The sequence below is a fragment of the Branchiostoma floridae genome, chromosome 3 (assembly GCF_000003815.2).
Source record: "Branchiostoma floridae strain S238N-H82 chromosome 3, Bfl_VNyyK, whole genome shotgun sequence".
NCBI lineage: Eukaryota > Metazoa > Chordata > Leptocardii > Amphioxiformes > Branchiostomatidae > Branchiostoma > Branchiostoma floridae.
The window spans coordinates 7,125,230-7,139,753 of record NC_049981.1 but is presented as its reverse complement, the minus strand read 5'-3'; the positions used below and the strand labels follow the sequence as shown (position 1 = coordinate 7,139,753).

Genomic DNA, 14,524 nt, shown 5'->3' with positions numbered 1-14,524 from the left:
TGATTTCTGTGGTTGAATGTGTCCATTCTGCTTTGTGCTTTTTGTTTTCTGTAAAACCAGGACTTGTTGCTGCCTAATAGTAATAGTGTTGCCTAACTTGCTGTCTTTTCTGTCAAACTAAGAAGTGTTTGTGTGTGTTCATCGTTTGTGTCTGTAACAATTTGTGTCGACAACAATCAACAAGGATGATGGTGTCCAGGCAGCTTCTTTAGCCACGGATGTGAAATAAAAGAACAACCAGAAAGGTTTTCCGATAATGCAGAATGTTTTACCATACTCCCGGTCCATAGTCTTTTGTCAAGCTACTTGCACCATCAGGTTTTCCTTATGGTATTGTGTGCAAGTAAGATTTTAAAAAAACCTACATCTACACCATTAGACTTGCCATATAGTGTTGTGTGTGTGTAAAAAAAGAAAGAAACATTGCTCAAATTTGCAATATTTTAAACAGCTAATGTCCAAGCTAACCTCTGATTGGCTTTGGTTGGAAGAATTAGAAGAAGAAAAGAACATACCAGAAAAACAATATGTCTTTCCCTACTGGGGGAAAATATTATTATCTCATTATTGCATTAATTTTCTCATTATTTTGTTCAGTAATCTCAAAACGTTTTCGAAAGTTAACGGGTGGTGTGATCTGTATTGACAGCGTCTTACGGAGAATTACTTGTCACGGACATTGTTTTCCTTATTGGTTTAAACAAAGTCCTTTATTCACTGTGACAGCTAGTACATAATTGCCTGTTAGCATGTCAGTGACCGTCTCTCACCTTCCTCAGGGCAGTAGAGGGTCACAGACGGTCACCAAAACATTGGATGTTATATATATAGCTTGGTTGTGAACACGAGTTCAACTTTGTCCACAAGTAACTTATATCACTTAGGCACTTAGGCAGGCAGGCAACTTATATCATTTTGTTTTGAAAAGGAATACCAAGTCCACTGTCAGTGATTTCAAGTTGCATTACTTTAGAAATATTGCAGTTTGAAACCACTGTCCGTCAATTTGATATACATACAAATTGAATGTATAAGATATGCTTAGATGCCTTTTAGATAACAATGGATATAGGTTACCCCGCAGATAAAGGTGAACTATCATATTTTCTTGTTAAAGTACACTCCAGAATTTAAGTACACACCTGCAATTTGGGAAAAAGTCACTGAGAAAAATGTAGGATTGAGAGATGCTATTAAGTATGCAATTAAGTATGCACCCCTTCTCCACCAATCTTAAACACATTTTGAACCGGATGAATTCAAATTTATGTTGTTTCTTCTCTTTTCCCAGGGTTATTTCACAAAAATCAGGGACTTCTATTCAATGTTCTTGCTTAGGCCAAACCAATTTAATTTCTTGGTTCACGGATTCGCTCGCTCCTATTTTTTGGAAAAAAAATAAAAATAAAAATTACCACTCAGCAAATTTTCACCATTAATGAAACCATTCACCAACTTTCTAGTGTAGCAAATTGGCCTTTATATTATAAGCTCCTTAAGGTGTGGGTACAGGTGCTGTTACTGTACAATAAAAGTGTTTTTGTACTTTTTTCAAGCTGACAACTTTTTTTCTTTATGTTTTGGATTAGCCGTCAGCTTTACCCCAACCATTTTACAATTTTTATTTTTGTTTCGCCCTCTCGCTCCATATTTTTCATGAAAAAGTCCGTGAACCAAGACATTGAATTGGTGTGGCCTTAGATTTGTGAAAAAAATTCCTTGCTGCTCTGCATTCTCTGAATTGCCTTACCACTGTGCAACAAATTAAATCACTCAGTCATAGGACAAAAAAGGTTGTACATGGAAACAATGTGCATAACTTTGCATTCTTCCCTTCACTGTGCAATAACATTGAATAAAACAGCCCAGCTTTTGCAATAACAATGCAGCTTTGTTTTGATTTTGGACAGTTTTAAAAGTACATTACTTAATATTGGAGAAAATACAGTTACTGTAGCGTTATCAGGGGATGTACTAAACTGATGAAAGTATACACAGATGTTATTAAACTTTTACTGAACGACAAAACATATTGTTTATGCTGGTGTGTTCTTAGTTTCCTCCAAGCATAAAAGGTTTACGGAAAAGGCTGGGCTGTGCACCAGGTCTGGCTACCTGGGCTGTCTACTTGGACTGGCTATCACTCAGATACCCCCATTCATAGCCCCAATTCTTTTGCCACTCGCACACACTACTTTGGGGTATATGGTATATTATCGTATGTGACATAAGACTGAGGGAAAACATTCTGCATTTTTGAAAAAAATGTTGCCTTTCTAGTTGACTGATGTTTTTCTCTGTTTCCAGACTTACAGCCAGTCACGTACACGGAGCCGACGTTCTGGTGTTCGATCGCGTACTACGAGATGAACACGAGAGTCGGGGAGACGTTCCACGCCTCCCAGCCCTCGCTGACCGTGGACGGCTTCACGGACCCGTCCAACTCGGAGAGGTTCTGTCTAGGTTTGCTGTCCAACGTCAACAGGAACCATGTCATAGAACAGACGAGGAGACATATAGGTTGGTTTGCTTTGTACGATTTCATACAAGACGATTTCATCTGTGAATAGTTTCATTAGGTTGGTATGTCACTGTAAAAAAAACTTTTTTCACAAGGAGACATGCACTGTCACGTAAAAGGGAAAATGTTTGCGATGATTTTATGTTTGCATATTTCACAATGACCTCTTCACCGTGAACTTCAAACCACCAGAAAATTTGCGGTAAAGATTAAAATAAAACCCTGTATGGCTGTTTCAAGGACGAACTTAAGACTGGACAGTATCAAATTCCATGTTACTTTGGAGCACTCATGGTGAACGTTGTGTATCCTGGAATGCGACCACAGAATAACTGCCATATGGAAATGTGGGCTATCTTATCCTCACTCACGCAAAGCAACATGGAATAGCAAGGTTCAATCCACTCACAATGGGATGGACCTGTTGTCTGTTCGATAAGTGTGGTGTGTTCTTGAACGTCCTGGAGGCGAGACCAGGGGCATTACATCCCTAACCAAATGTACATGTAGAGCTGTGAGAAAGGCACCTAAAGGTTTCCTAACGGCTTAACATTAGGGGTTGCGAGTGGGTTGGTGGGAGCTCGGCGGACAAGTAACCTGTTGTGGGTAGCTTGACACATCCCTTTTTCTTTCCTTCTTCTCTTGTATGTTCTTTGAAATGATGGGAAAAAAATGTCTTGTCCCTCTTGTCTAATTTTGTCTCTTTTTTATTTTTGTTATACCCCTATTGAAAACGGGATAGACTCTGCATGGGTCAGCCAAAATTACAAGGGAACATCTAGACCTAAAATGTTTCTTTATTCCCTGACAGGTAAAGGAGTTCGGCTGTACTACATCGGAGGGGAGGTGTTTGCGGAGTGTCTGAGTGAGAGCAGTGTGTTTGTACAGAGTCCCAACTGTAACCAGCGGTACGGCTGGCATCCCGCTACTGTCTGCAAAATACCTCCAGGTAAGAACTCTTTTTCTTATATCAGTGAAGACTTAATAGAATAACCTTTATAAAAGGTGTGTTGTTGAACTCGGATGTTTTTTGCAGTACTCCTACAAGTTGCTAGAAGTCTCACTTTCCCTTCTCATGTTCACAACTTGTAACCTAAAGATTTTCAACAACCAGGAGTTTGCGCAGCTCCTGTCCCAGTATATGAGCAACTGCAGTTCATCTTCAAGTTGCTAGAGGTCTCACTTTCTCTTCTTGTCTTCACAGGATGTAACTTGAAGATTTTCAACAACCAGGAGTTTGCCCAGCTCCTGTCCCAATCCATGAGCAACTGCAGTTCTTCAGCACATTGCTAGAGGTCTCACTTTCCCTTCTTGTCTCCACAGGCTGTAACTTGAAGATTTTCAACAACCAGGAGTTTGCCCAGCTCCTGTCCCAGTCGGTTAGCCAAGGCTTCGAGGCAGTGTACCAGCTCACACGAATGTGTACCATCCGCATGAGCTTTGTCAAGGGCTGGGGCGCGGAGTACCGGCGCCAGACGGTCACGTCAACGCCGTGCTGGATCGAACTTCACCTGAACGGCCCCCTGCAGTGGTTGGATAAGGTCCTAACGCAGATGGGGTCGCCCCGGGTTCCGTGTTCGAGTATGTCGTAATGACGGACGGCGTACGCTTTCTTTGTATGTACAGCCATAAGCGGGGAGCTTTGATTGGTGCTTGGAGGGAAACGGTGGCGGTCTTACCGTATACAATCAAACCTGTGCAAGAGGACCACTTTGGTACAGATAAAATCTGGTCTATATGGACTGGCAGTCATTGTTGACATGATTCTTAATGCCTGTGTCAATGGGGGAAAAGGGGTCGCAATGCTCGGTGGTCCTTATATAAAGGTGGTCACTTGTACAGGTTTGACTGTATTCCAACAAAACTGGGGAATCATTACAATAGTCAAGGACCAGAAACAAGACTGACACAATTGCTTCAGATTTGAAAAGAAACAATTCAAAATCTGAAACGGTAACTTTTTAAAAGTGAAGTATCGTTAGATCCACATACATTTTTCGCTGAAAAACAACAACAACAATACACAGAAATATTACATGATATCTCAATATACATGTAAGGAAAAAACAAGCCAGTGACACTTCAAGTATCGTTGGGCTGTTCAGCTTGAAAATTTGTCTTCTAAAGTTTAGGAAATGAATTGTGAAATTTGAAGTGATCGGTGTTAGTTTTTGTATCTCATATGAAAGTGTTAATACACAGATTACACAGCAAAGGGATGTAAGCTTAACTTCTGTAAAAGATTAGGCAGATTTGTAAGAATTGTTGAACAGCTTCTTTGTGGTATGGCTCCATCACCAATCAAAGCTTTGCTTACATAAATGTATTCAGGAGGGTATATGTGAATGTCTGAAAGCAGGGTTCTTGTTGGCTCGTAGGTTGGGAGAAGATGAATTCTGACAATGTATTATTACTTTAACCTCTTCGGTTACTCTATAGAAGGTATATAGAATTCTTGTGCGTTATATCTTAGTAGGACAAAACATTAAAGCATATGTATGCATATATTAATACTGGAGGCAGAACATGTATTTTATGCGCATAACTTGCTCTCAAGGATCGTATTACAAGCTCTGTCTACCCTCAATACAAAATAACACAAACAACCAGCTTTCCCGACAACAAGAACAAAAAAATAAGCTGGCAGAAATTTCGCAGTCTTTTAGAATACTGATTGTTTATGTACATGTATGAGAGGGTATATATATGAAAATAAAGTTAAGCTTAGCATATAAAATGCTCGTGAAATTTTTGTAGAGGCCAGTACAACAAGAAATAGTTATCTACCCTTTTGAATGAGATTCAGTGCCAGATTTTGTAGAAATACTGACAAAATCACCCCCCTCAAAAGCAGGAAATTTCTTGCCACTGGGACAGACAAAAAGTAGCTTTAACAAGTAACTTTCTTTCTGGTTGTGAGTAAATTTTGAATAGTCGAAAGAAAATGCTTATTTATTACTGTTTGTATGTCAAAGAAAACGTGCTAATTTCCCCACTACCACTAACAACAGAGGGATATTTTTGTATTTTGTTGTGTGTGAAGTTGCAATTGAGGCAAGAAAACAAACTAATGTGTTGAAACGTGGGTCACTTTGGAGGTTAAACCCTGAAAATTTGATTTGAAATCTTCTGCTTCCTGATGTTAACTTTAGCCATGACAATTAGTTGCATTAACTGGGCGATGCTGGGAAAGTTTTAATCAAATTTTGGAGATTACTTGAGTATGTGCATGTCACACATTTAAAAGTCTGACAAAATTGCCCAAAGGACGTATCTTAAATTTAGAGTCCCACTCTTCAGTGTAAGATTAAAACTGTGTTGAGTAATTAATGTGGACAACAATAACAACATAATAGTTGACTCTAAGATTTTCTTCCTTGTCGTTGTGTGCCATCGGGCAATGTCTTCTAAACCAAAGAGATCTTTTTCAAGTGAATGTGAACAAGAAAAAACAACTACACTGGAACAGTGTTTCATCTTCTGTGTAGAATTATATAGGAGAGGAATCTTGAAAAGAGCTTTATTTAGATTTGGAGAACAGCCATTTTACAACATCTTTAGACATACGTACCTTATTACCTGTACATGCAAATTGTGCCATTCTTTAAGTTGATATACCTGTATTTTGTAGCGTTAAGGGATGGGGTATTTTATCTTCTAGACTCTGCTTGGTTGGTGAACAGAAAACAATGTGTAAGGCCATACCAATTTCATTTTTTGGTTCTCGGAAATTCTATTGTTAAATCAAAAGAAAACAGAAAAGAACTGAGACAATATCTTGAACCAAACTACATTTGCTACCTGATACCTTGTGAACAAGGACAGACGATGTAACAGACTATTTTATATACCAATTAAGCATTAAAGAGAACCAGAAAATTAAATTGGTATGGCCAAAAATTTGCCAAAAAACAACAGTGAATAGTAGTGACTGCTAACTAGTAGGTTGTCTGTTATTACATTATAAAAAACAGTTGTAGCACAAATCTAGCCATTTTTATGCAAGTCTCTAGCCATCTTTATGTATGTATTCGGTTTTACCATATTTTTGCATAGGGGGGAGGGGGGTAAATGTACTACAGTCAAACCTGTCTATAGCGGCCACTCAAGGGACCGGACAAATGTGGCCACTATAGACAGGTGGCCTCTGTATAGAGGTGGCAACTTGTAGATAAAATACCCAAGGGACCGACAAAAAGTGGCCACTATGGACAGGTGGCCCCTCTGTAGAGGTGGCCCCTAATACAGGTTTGACTGTATAGAAAATGTACAACATATTTGCTTTCCTGACATTTTACAAACATCCTTCAGACTCTGTATTCATGTGGATATTCTGGACTATTTGGGTTTTAAATTCGAGAATCAACAAATTAAATTGATGTGGCTGGACTATACCATTTTCACGTATAAGAGGGATGAAAGGAAACAATTTCATTGAATTATACATTCAAGGTTTAGACTTTGGAGCCTCAAGTTTTTTCCTTTGAATGATAAAATTTCTCCAACTGAGGCACGTTTCTAAATTTGTAAAAAAAGGAAGTGGAAAAGATTTGATAAAATAGCAGGTTTGGATATGGACATATATTTAGGAATGGATCATTGTAACCGTATTTGGAGCATCAAAACTCCCCTTATATTGAATGGTCGGGTCCGTTACCGACTCGTATGTGGTATATAGTGGTACAGGAGTTTATTTTTTATCACTGAATACTGTCTTTTCTAAAACAAGTCAATATGATAACCAGTCTGTACAATAGATGCTTATATGTACGCTTCTTTCTAATGTGCAACACTAGAACGACTGTGATATACGGAAAATAACATACCAGGTATAGATTTGACTCTTTTTCACACAGCTTGTTCGGAAAAAGAGGCTAATAGAATATACATTGTAATCTGCATGTGTTAAAAAGTTGCAATGGATTTTTAAGCACGACAAATTGTAAAATGTGCATTTTTTCAGAAGTGTTTTTTTCTTTAATTTCATTTCTGATGTTTCTATGTGTAACAATAACCATGTCACAAAGTGTACAATACACTGCATCTGCGCTATAATGTCGTGAGTCACTGTCATTCTTGTTCAGCTCCTTGTATCTAGTTTGGTCTTTAAGGAAGACAATTTACTGAGAACCATTTGTATGATTGTTAGCAGAGACTTGGTCAGATTCATCTGAGAAAAACTGTTTTCATCTAATAAAAAAATCATTTGAAATTCTAATAATTACACATTATTAAAAGATATCAACTTGTGCAAATGTGACTTTGTAGCTTTAATCATTATGCACATGAAACACATAGCTTCATTGCAGTGGTTATGCACCAAAGTGCTGAATTTTCTCATACAAAAAAAATTATATCAGGCAATAAAACCTGATGACGTCATCCATATGGCCCCAAAAAATCAGACTTAAAATACTGCTACATAACAGGTGACAATGATAAAGACATGCAAGGATATTTTTTAAAAGTATGTGTATTTATTATCTACACTTAGACAAAGGAAACTACCCCCGGTACAGTGTCCAAGTTGTGAAAATGGCTTTCTAAATATAAAGTAACTAGTCCTAGATAATCTATCAACTGCTCATCGTGAGTATCTGTTTCTTAGTACTGAAGGCGTCCCTAGTACTGTTGATAGCAGCCATGTAGTCTGAGATGGGGACTTGTACGTTAGATGGAGCCTGCAGCTTGCCTTGTCTCACGTAGTCACACAGAGTAGACAGCATCTCTGAACTCTCTTGGGCTGCAGAAACAATAAAATAGTTAGGAGTATTTAATGGTTTGGTTCGGATCGGATCTCAATCAATAAGTCACTGACATATCACTACTCTTCCTCGAGTCCAGGTGAATGATGTAAATCACCATATGGCTGATACAAGAAAGAAGTTTGCCAGGCCTCCATTCTGCTGATTTGAAGTGAATCACCAACTCCATAAAGAAGGATTTGCACCATTGCACAACAGACCATACCCTTATTACTCTTTTTCGAAAGGTGTGGTGGGTTTTTTAATGTGCGTGGTGTTTGGCTCTTCCCAAACACACTGGACGTCCTATCCAAGAGAGGTCCCTAGCCGACACTAGGTATACTCATTTTCACCATGAAAGATGCTTTTGCAAGGGCTCACAATCAGTGAAACAGTGGGATTTGAACCCATGACATTCGGTTATTAGCCAAACACACTAGTTCTTCATAATTCATTATATCCAGTAGAAAAGAAAATAATACCATGTTTATCAAACTTACAGTCTGTTTGCCTCTTGTTCCATTGTGTCATCCAGTAACCAACAACTTTAATGTCCTGGAAAATCAGGGAACCCTGAAAAGACAGAAGTGGTACCATTAGAAACATTGCTTTAGCCACATTCATAATCATGACACATGAAGTTAGCTATTTGCACTTGTGCATATTTTGCTACTACAATGTATGCTTGTGACCAAGAAGCTTTTAGATAAAAGCTCCTTGTTGTGACATACCAAAGTCGTACAAGTATACAGAAATCTTTATTGACACTTAGACAAAAGTAAAGGTCTATAACAACTACTTACAGTACAACTAAACAGACATATAATGGATTTCTACAGGTATGAATAAATCAACATATTGGGTCAAACGTGTCATTTATCTACCGTAGGAACAGTGACAGGTTGTCGAGACATCCCACCATAGGTCACCATAGTTCCCCCAGTCCTAAAAGTGGGAAAAAGAAAAAAAAAGTACAAGGAGTGGTCAGAATTTTCTACCAACCAAGATGTAACAAAACTGTTAAGTCTTTGGATGTTTCAAATATTGATTGTTAGCTTTGAATAGAAACATTTTAAGGGTAAAGTTTTCCATAAGTATAGACTTTAACATACTTGAAATGAAGACTTTATTTGGCTGTTTCAAATACTGTTAGCTTTGAATACAAACATTTTAACCTTTAAGGTTAAAGTTTTCCATAAGTATGGACTTTAAGTAACATATTTGAAAGTAAACTACCACATAAAACCCGCATATGGCGCTCAGCCGGAGACAAAATTGCTGATTGACAGGCATAGTAATTGCTAAATCTCCAACCGTGCCAGACCCTGCCAGACCTGAGGTTGGCCTCCCCTAAGTACCTCTGGCTGACCCTTGGGGAAAGTGGTTTGTCTGAGGCCTTGCTTGCAGTGTGCCCGCCTGTGTGTAAAAGTTGAAGAAACCACCGTGTGTGTGTGTGTGTGTGTGTGTGTGTGTGTGTGTGTGTGTGTGTGTGTAAGAATGGGCTTGCCAGCAACAGGATTTTGTTTCTTTATTGAATATCTATGTCTGGAACAGAATCTGTCTCATACAACAAGAAGGACGAGCATAAATCAATGTACAGCTAAATTTTGTACTGACCAAGAAGGTTATAATTACCTCCTTGTTCTTACATACTAGTATGTCATGATGACGTTATACCATTTTGGTATCAAGCTATACAATCTTGGAAATCAAATACGTTAGCCTTCCTGACACGTGGGTTGTTATCCACTGTGTCCAGGACAGGCCCAAGGTCACCCAATCCTCTCCTCCCACCACCTATTACCTGCCCAACCCCCTTTGTACAATTGGATGGAGTAAGGAAAGTCCTGTAAACAGCACAACTTTGGTGACATGTCAAGGGATTTGAACCCATGGCCTCTGATTTCTAGGTCAAACACCCTAAATTACTAAAGAATTTATCCTGAACACAACAGGACACCAAGTATACTATACTAATGGACTCGTAAAGAAGTGTAGGAGTCCAAACAAAATACGTCCATAGGTAGGCATTATTGTACCACAGGGGCATATATGAACAAACAAAACACTATCACAAGCAATTGCTAGCTTACAGTTTTCAAACCTGTCTAATACATGTACTAGTAATGCCATATTGCCTGAATAACAAGAAAATCTTACCAGTATAGAATCTTTTTACGAAATACAATGATAAAGGAGTATCTTCTAGACTAGGTTTTACATAACATGTGAAAATCAGAGACATTCTGTTATCACAAATAACAGTTACTTCATTATAGGAATGGTCATGAAATACAAGACTATCATTTTCAACAGCTTGAACTGGGACCTGGGACGCATCCAAAAAATAATTACTCTATACAGATCATTTTGAAAGAATCCCAGAAAGTTCTCATTTACCATGAAGTGCAACAGTTCAAAATACAAGCAAACAATACTACCTCCATTTGTAAAATCCTGACAAATGACAACAATGTCTACATACATGTATCTTTACTAACACTTTGGAACATTGTCTCAACACAATTAGGAAAATTATTAACTGACTACATGCTGAACAACAAAAACAAACTAAATTACTCAATCCTCTCCTGCGGGGAAGATTCTTGCCATGAATCTGTCCCAGATTGTACTTTTGAAGCTATTAGTCTTAGGCTTGAGGACTTTGTGTCCCTCCACCGCCCTAGGGTTTTTGGCGGACTGTCTTCGAATGATCGAAGTGTAGTCCCTGTCGACATGTTCATTCTGCAATGAAATAATAGAGACAATGAAAAAGATTATCAAAACATCACATAGATCTGAAATATTTTCAGCTACTCCAGTCCAAACAATTTACACCAAAGCATCATACATGTATATATCTCTGGTTTAGTTACACACACACACACACACACACACACACACACACACATACATCTTCAAAGTCTTACCCAGTCCAGGATGGCAAGATGGCTCCGCATGGTGTACTGGCTGTTGCCAAACACGATCCTCTTGTCGTGGTACTGGAGAAGGCTATTGTTGAATGACTCAACATAGTGGGTGTCTACACACTGGAATACAAGAAGAAAAATATTACACTCTTGGATGTACTGTATCATTTACTTTTCCTTCTTTCCTGCAATTATTAGTAATAAGTTAATTGCAAATTCTTGCTTCTGGGCTAATTGCAGATAACACGAGAGATTGAAACAGTGTACAAAACAAGATCACAAGTGTCTACTCTAGTCTGAAAGCTATTAGATCCTGGGTCATTTTGTTTCACTTCTTTTTCGGAGACAGTGGACGAAAGATCCCACCTTTTCTATTATGTGTAGGTTTTGTGATGTTAGAGAGAGAATCGTGTTCTTTTTGTCAGTGAATGTGAAGAAATTTGGGTGGCCTCTTCAAACAGCTCTTTTGTGATTGTAGAACGAACAGTTTGACATAAAATGTGTTTTGTCTTTCACCATGTTTGATGTGCATTGTTTGCACGTTCTTTCACACACAGATAGATTCTTGTACAGCCCTTTCTCAATTCCAAGATGGTGGGCACTAATTCTAATTTTGCTGATTGCCAAGCGTAGATCAAAATTATCTAATTCTAAGTATTTCTGCATGTAGCATTAGCTTATCAGTATAAATACTCACGTTATGACAAGAGCTTTGGATAAACATATCAGATTCTACATCTTCTCATGGTACATATAGAAGACTGTTAATAATAACTTATCACTAAGTGAGTTACATGAATAGAACAGGTAGGAATGGCCACTACCATCTAATAATTCTTTGACAAAGTTCTTCAGAATCTATGACTATTAGAAATAGACTTATGTTGACACATAAGGTCATCAGCTTGTATTGGATGTCTATGAGAATCCATTTGTAACAAGCGTAGCCAGTAACGAATAGCACGCATCCATATATCAAAGTCTGAAGGAAATTTACCCAGCTAAAATTTCTGGAAACTCCAAGTATATTCTCACAAAATCGGTGGTGAAAAATTTCAATTGGGAAGTTGTCATATATGGGCTCTGTGCCCCAAAGTTCCATACAGGACGATCGGCTTTATACAGGAATCAAATATTCTTGGTAAGCACTTTGGTGAGAAAGACGAGCGAATTATTCAATGAGAGATTTCAAAGTATACATAGCATTACGAGCATTGAGTGAAATTTTTGCCAGAGAGAAGCTTCCCGATGATGTAATAGTCAGGCCTAGATAGCGGTAAGAAGGTACTATGTCCAATGTGTCTTGATCGAATATGAATATTTGATTTCGGAAGGAACGACCAGGTTTGCTGAAAATAATAACTTATGTTATTATATGTATTCTTTAGATTACTAGTAACTTGGAGTTTCCATTTCTGGAAAAAGGCATTTAATCTGTTGAGCGCTGCACATTCCAACCTTTATCTGATAAATATATCAGGTAATTATATGTTCGTATGTATTTGTATGTTTCCAAGTTATCGATGTGAAATTAAAAATTTACTTACGTTTACATAGTCCAGTGGCCATTCGTATATCGTTGATTTCTGTATCCATCGTGTCAACAGCTGTGCTGCTACCGGGTCCCTGATGGTAGTTCGGGTCGGCTCGTAGTTCGGGTCTGTCTTACATCGGGCCCCCGGATGACGGACATTCCCCGCAAAGCAGTTTCTGTGGTCATTCTGAAAAATGATGTGCATTCCGTTGGTGGGAATAATAGAAATGGATCTCCAGGCACCAATTCACTCACTGTAGCTGTAGAGTCTCTACTCAGCTAACATTTCACAGATAATGACAGGACACGGGCAAGGTGTACAGTATAAACAGGTTCATTATACCATAGAGAGTGCCAATCATTCATTTGTACATGTATGGTGTATTGAATGATTCCATGAACACATCCATTGAAACATCCGTAGTCTCCTTACCTGGTAGTGTCGGACAATATTGTCCAGGCGGAACCGCAGCAGGTCTGGGTCTCCATCGCAGGTCTTCATGGCCCAGTAGTAGTGTGTCTTTATACCTGCACCTGCAATATTTATGGTATATAAATATTTATAGTATACACACACACACACACATATATGAAACTTCAAATCCGTTCAAATATGCATAGTGCAAAACAGCACAAGGGAATTACATATCAGACATGGGTAATGCATTGGTAGCATACATGTAGGAACAAACTAATAATCATGGTACTGTATAACGTGTTATCCACAAACCTTTGTCAGACAGCTCAGGATGCCAGGTGACTCCTCGATTGACTGGCTTCCCCTTTGCAACCTTGACAAAGGATCTTGCCAAGTTCTTGGTAGCTACATGTAAAAGCAAAATAGTAACAACATTGATATTAAGAAAAATTGCAAATTCCTTTCCTATGGCTAATTGCAAACAAGAAGTAAGGAATTATGTTAAATTAGCATGTAATAATCTGAGGTGGACATACCATGCCATGTGTCGTTGCCGTTGTCTGTATATTGGCGGTCCTTCACTATCTTATTAACCGAGCCGTTCCTGTCATGGCCATGGAGATGGATGCTGAGCCCTGTAGAGTGAGACACAAGAATGTAAATATAAATTGAAAGGGTCAACCGGTCCGCAGTGTCAACCTCTAATTTGTTCATGACATGTTCTGTACTATCATTTTAATCAATAAATGCTACACACCTTTGGCATCAGCCCACTCATAGAACCGCTCTGTGCCAATAATCTCGTGGTTCTGCGATATCGGCTCATCTTCCTTGGTTACCAGTTCATGGTGAATCGCCCTGTGTGTGCTAGACCACAATGACAAAATGTAAATCTACTGTGACATATACAACAACATAATTATATAATACATACAGACAGACAGGGGTACAGGCAGACAGACAGACAAACACCCAGACAGACATACATACATACATGTAACAACATAGTATTCTCCAAGAAGGCTTTGTAGCGGTTTATAAAACAGCGCACATGTTTTTAGCATCTCTGTTACTATATTTATAGCATTAGATATGTCATTAAAGAATATATAGATTGAACGATCATCAAGACTCACATGTGGCCAAGAAAGACAACATCAGAGTAGTAGGCATTCTTCCGCCAGCAATGACGGGCATCTGACAGCACTTTGAGTCCCTGAAAGTTGTCATCTTCTTCGGCAAGGACACTTCCAGTTATTTCCTGATAAGATACATAAAGAATTGACAGAAATGAGTATGTATCATGGCAGTGATACATTTTGTATATTGGGAATGGTGGAAACACGCACGCAAAACTGCACGCACGCGCACACACAC

At 38.5% G+C, this 14,524-nt stretch overlaps 3 protein-coding genes across 9 annotated transcripts in view; 1 reads left to right on the top strand and 2 right to left on the bottom strand.

The window, feature by feature from the left end:
* LOC118411260 (mothers against decapentaplegic homolog 3-like) overlaps positions 1-5,966 on the top strand; it is a gene marked incomplete in the record, with an annotated part of 30,337 nt that extends 24,371 nt beyond the window's left edge. Inside the window, 3 exon segments of the mRNA XM_035813425.1 lie at positions 2,308-2,520; positions 3,333-3,470; positions 3,845-5,966. Of these exon segments, the coding sequence (XP_035669318.1) occupies positions 2,308-2,520; positions 3,333-3,470; positions 3,845-4,113 (620 nt within the window).
* Positions 5,967-7,097: 1,131 nt separating this feature from the next.
* Positions 7,098-14,524, bottom strand: part of LOC118411089 (enoyl-[acyl-carrier-protein] reductase, mitochondrial-like) — a 112,285-nt gene continuing 104,858 nt past the window's right edge. For all 7 annotated transcript variants that reach the window (XM_035813118.1, XM_035813120.1, XM_035813119.1 and 4 more), the window contains 3 exons: positions 9,150-9,210; positions 8,766-8,838; positions 7,098-8,264 (listed from right to left, as the gene is read on the bottom strand). In XM_035813118.1, coding sequence (XP_035669011.1) covers positions 8,098-8,264; positions 8,766-8,838; positions 9,150-9,210 — 301 coding nt within the window. In that variant the 3' untranslated portion in view covers positions 7,098-8,097. The remainder of the gene's footprint in view (positions 8,265-8,765; positions 8,839-9,149; positions 9,211-14,524) is intronic.
* The window catches only part of LOC118411087, a 6,286-nt gene continuing 1,275 nt past the window's right edge, over positions 9,514-14,524 (bottom strand). Inside the window, exons 3-10 of the mRNA XM_035813113.1 lie at positions 14,284-14,408; positions 13,905-14,014; positions 13,684-13,782; positions 13,460-13,552; positions 13,163-13,263; positions 12,743-12,916; positions 11,196-11,315; positions 9,514-11,010 (exon numbers count right to left, since the gene is read on the bottom strand). Coding sequence (XP_035669006.1) covers positions 10,846-11,010; positions 11,196-11,315; positions 12,743-12,916; positions 13,163-13,263; positions 13,460-13,552; positions 13,684-13,782; positions 13,905-14,014; positions 14,284-14,408 — 987 coding nt within the window. The 3' untranslated portion in view covers positions 9,514-10,845. The remainder of the gene's footprint in view (positions 11,011-11,195; positions 11,316-12,742; positions 12,917-13,162; positions 13,264-13,459; positions 13,553-13,683; positions 13,783-13,904; positions 14,015-14,283; positions 14,409-14,524) is intronic.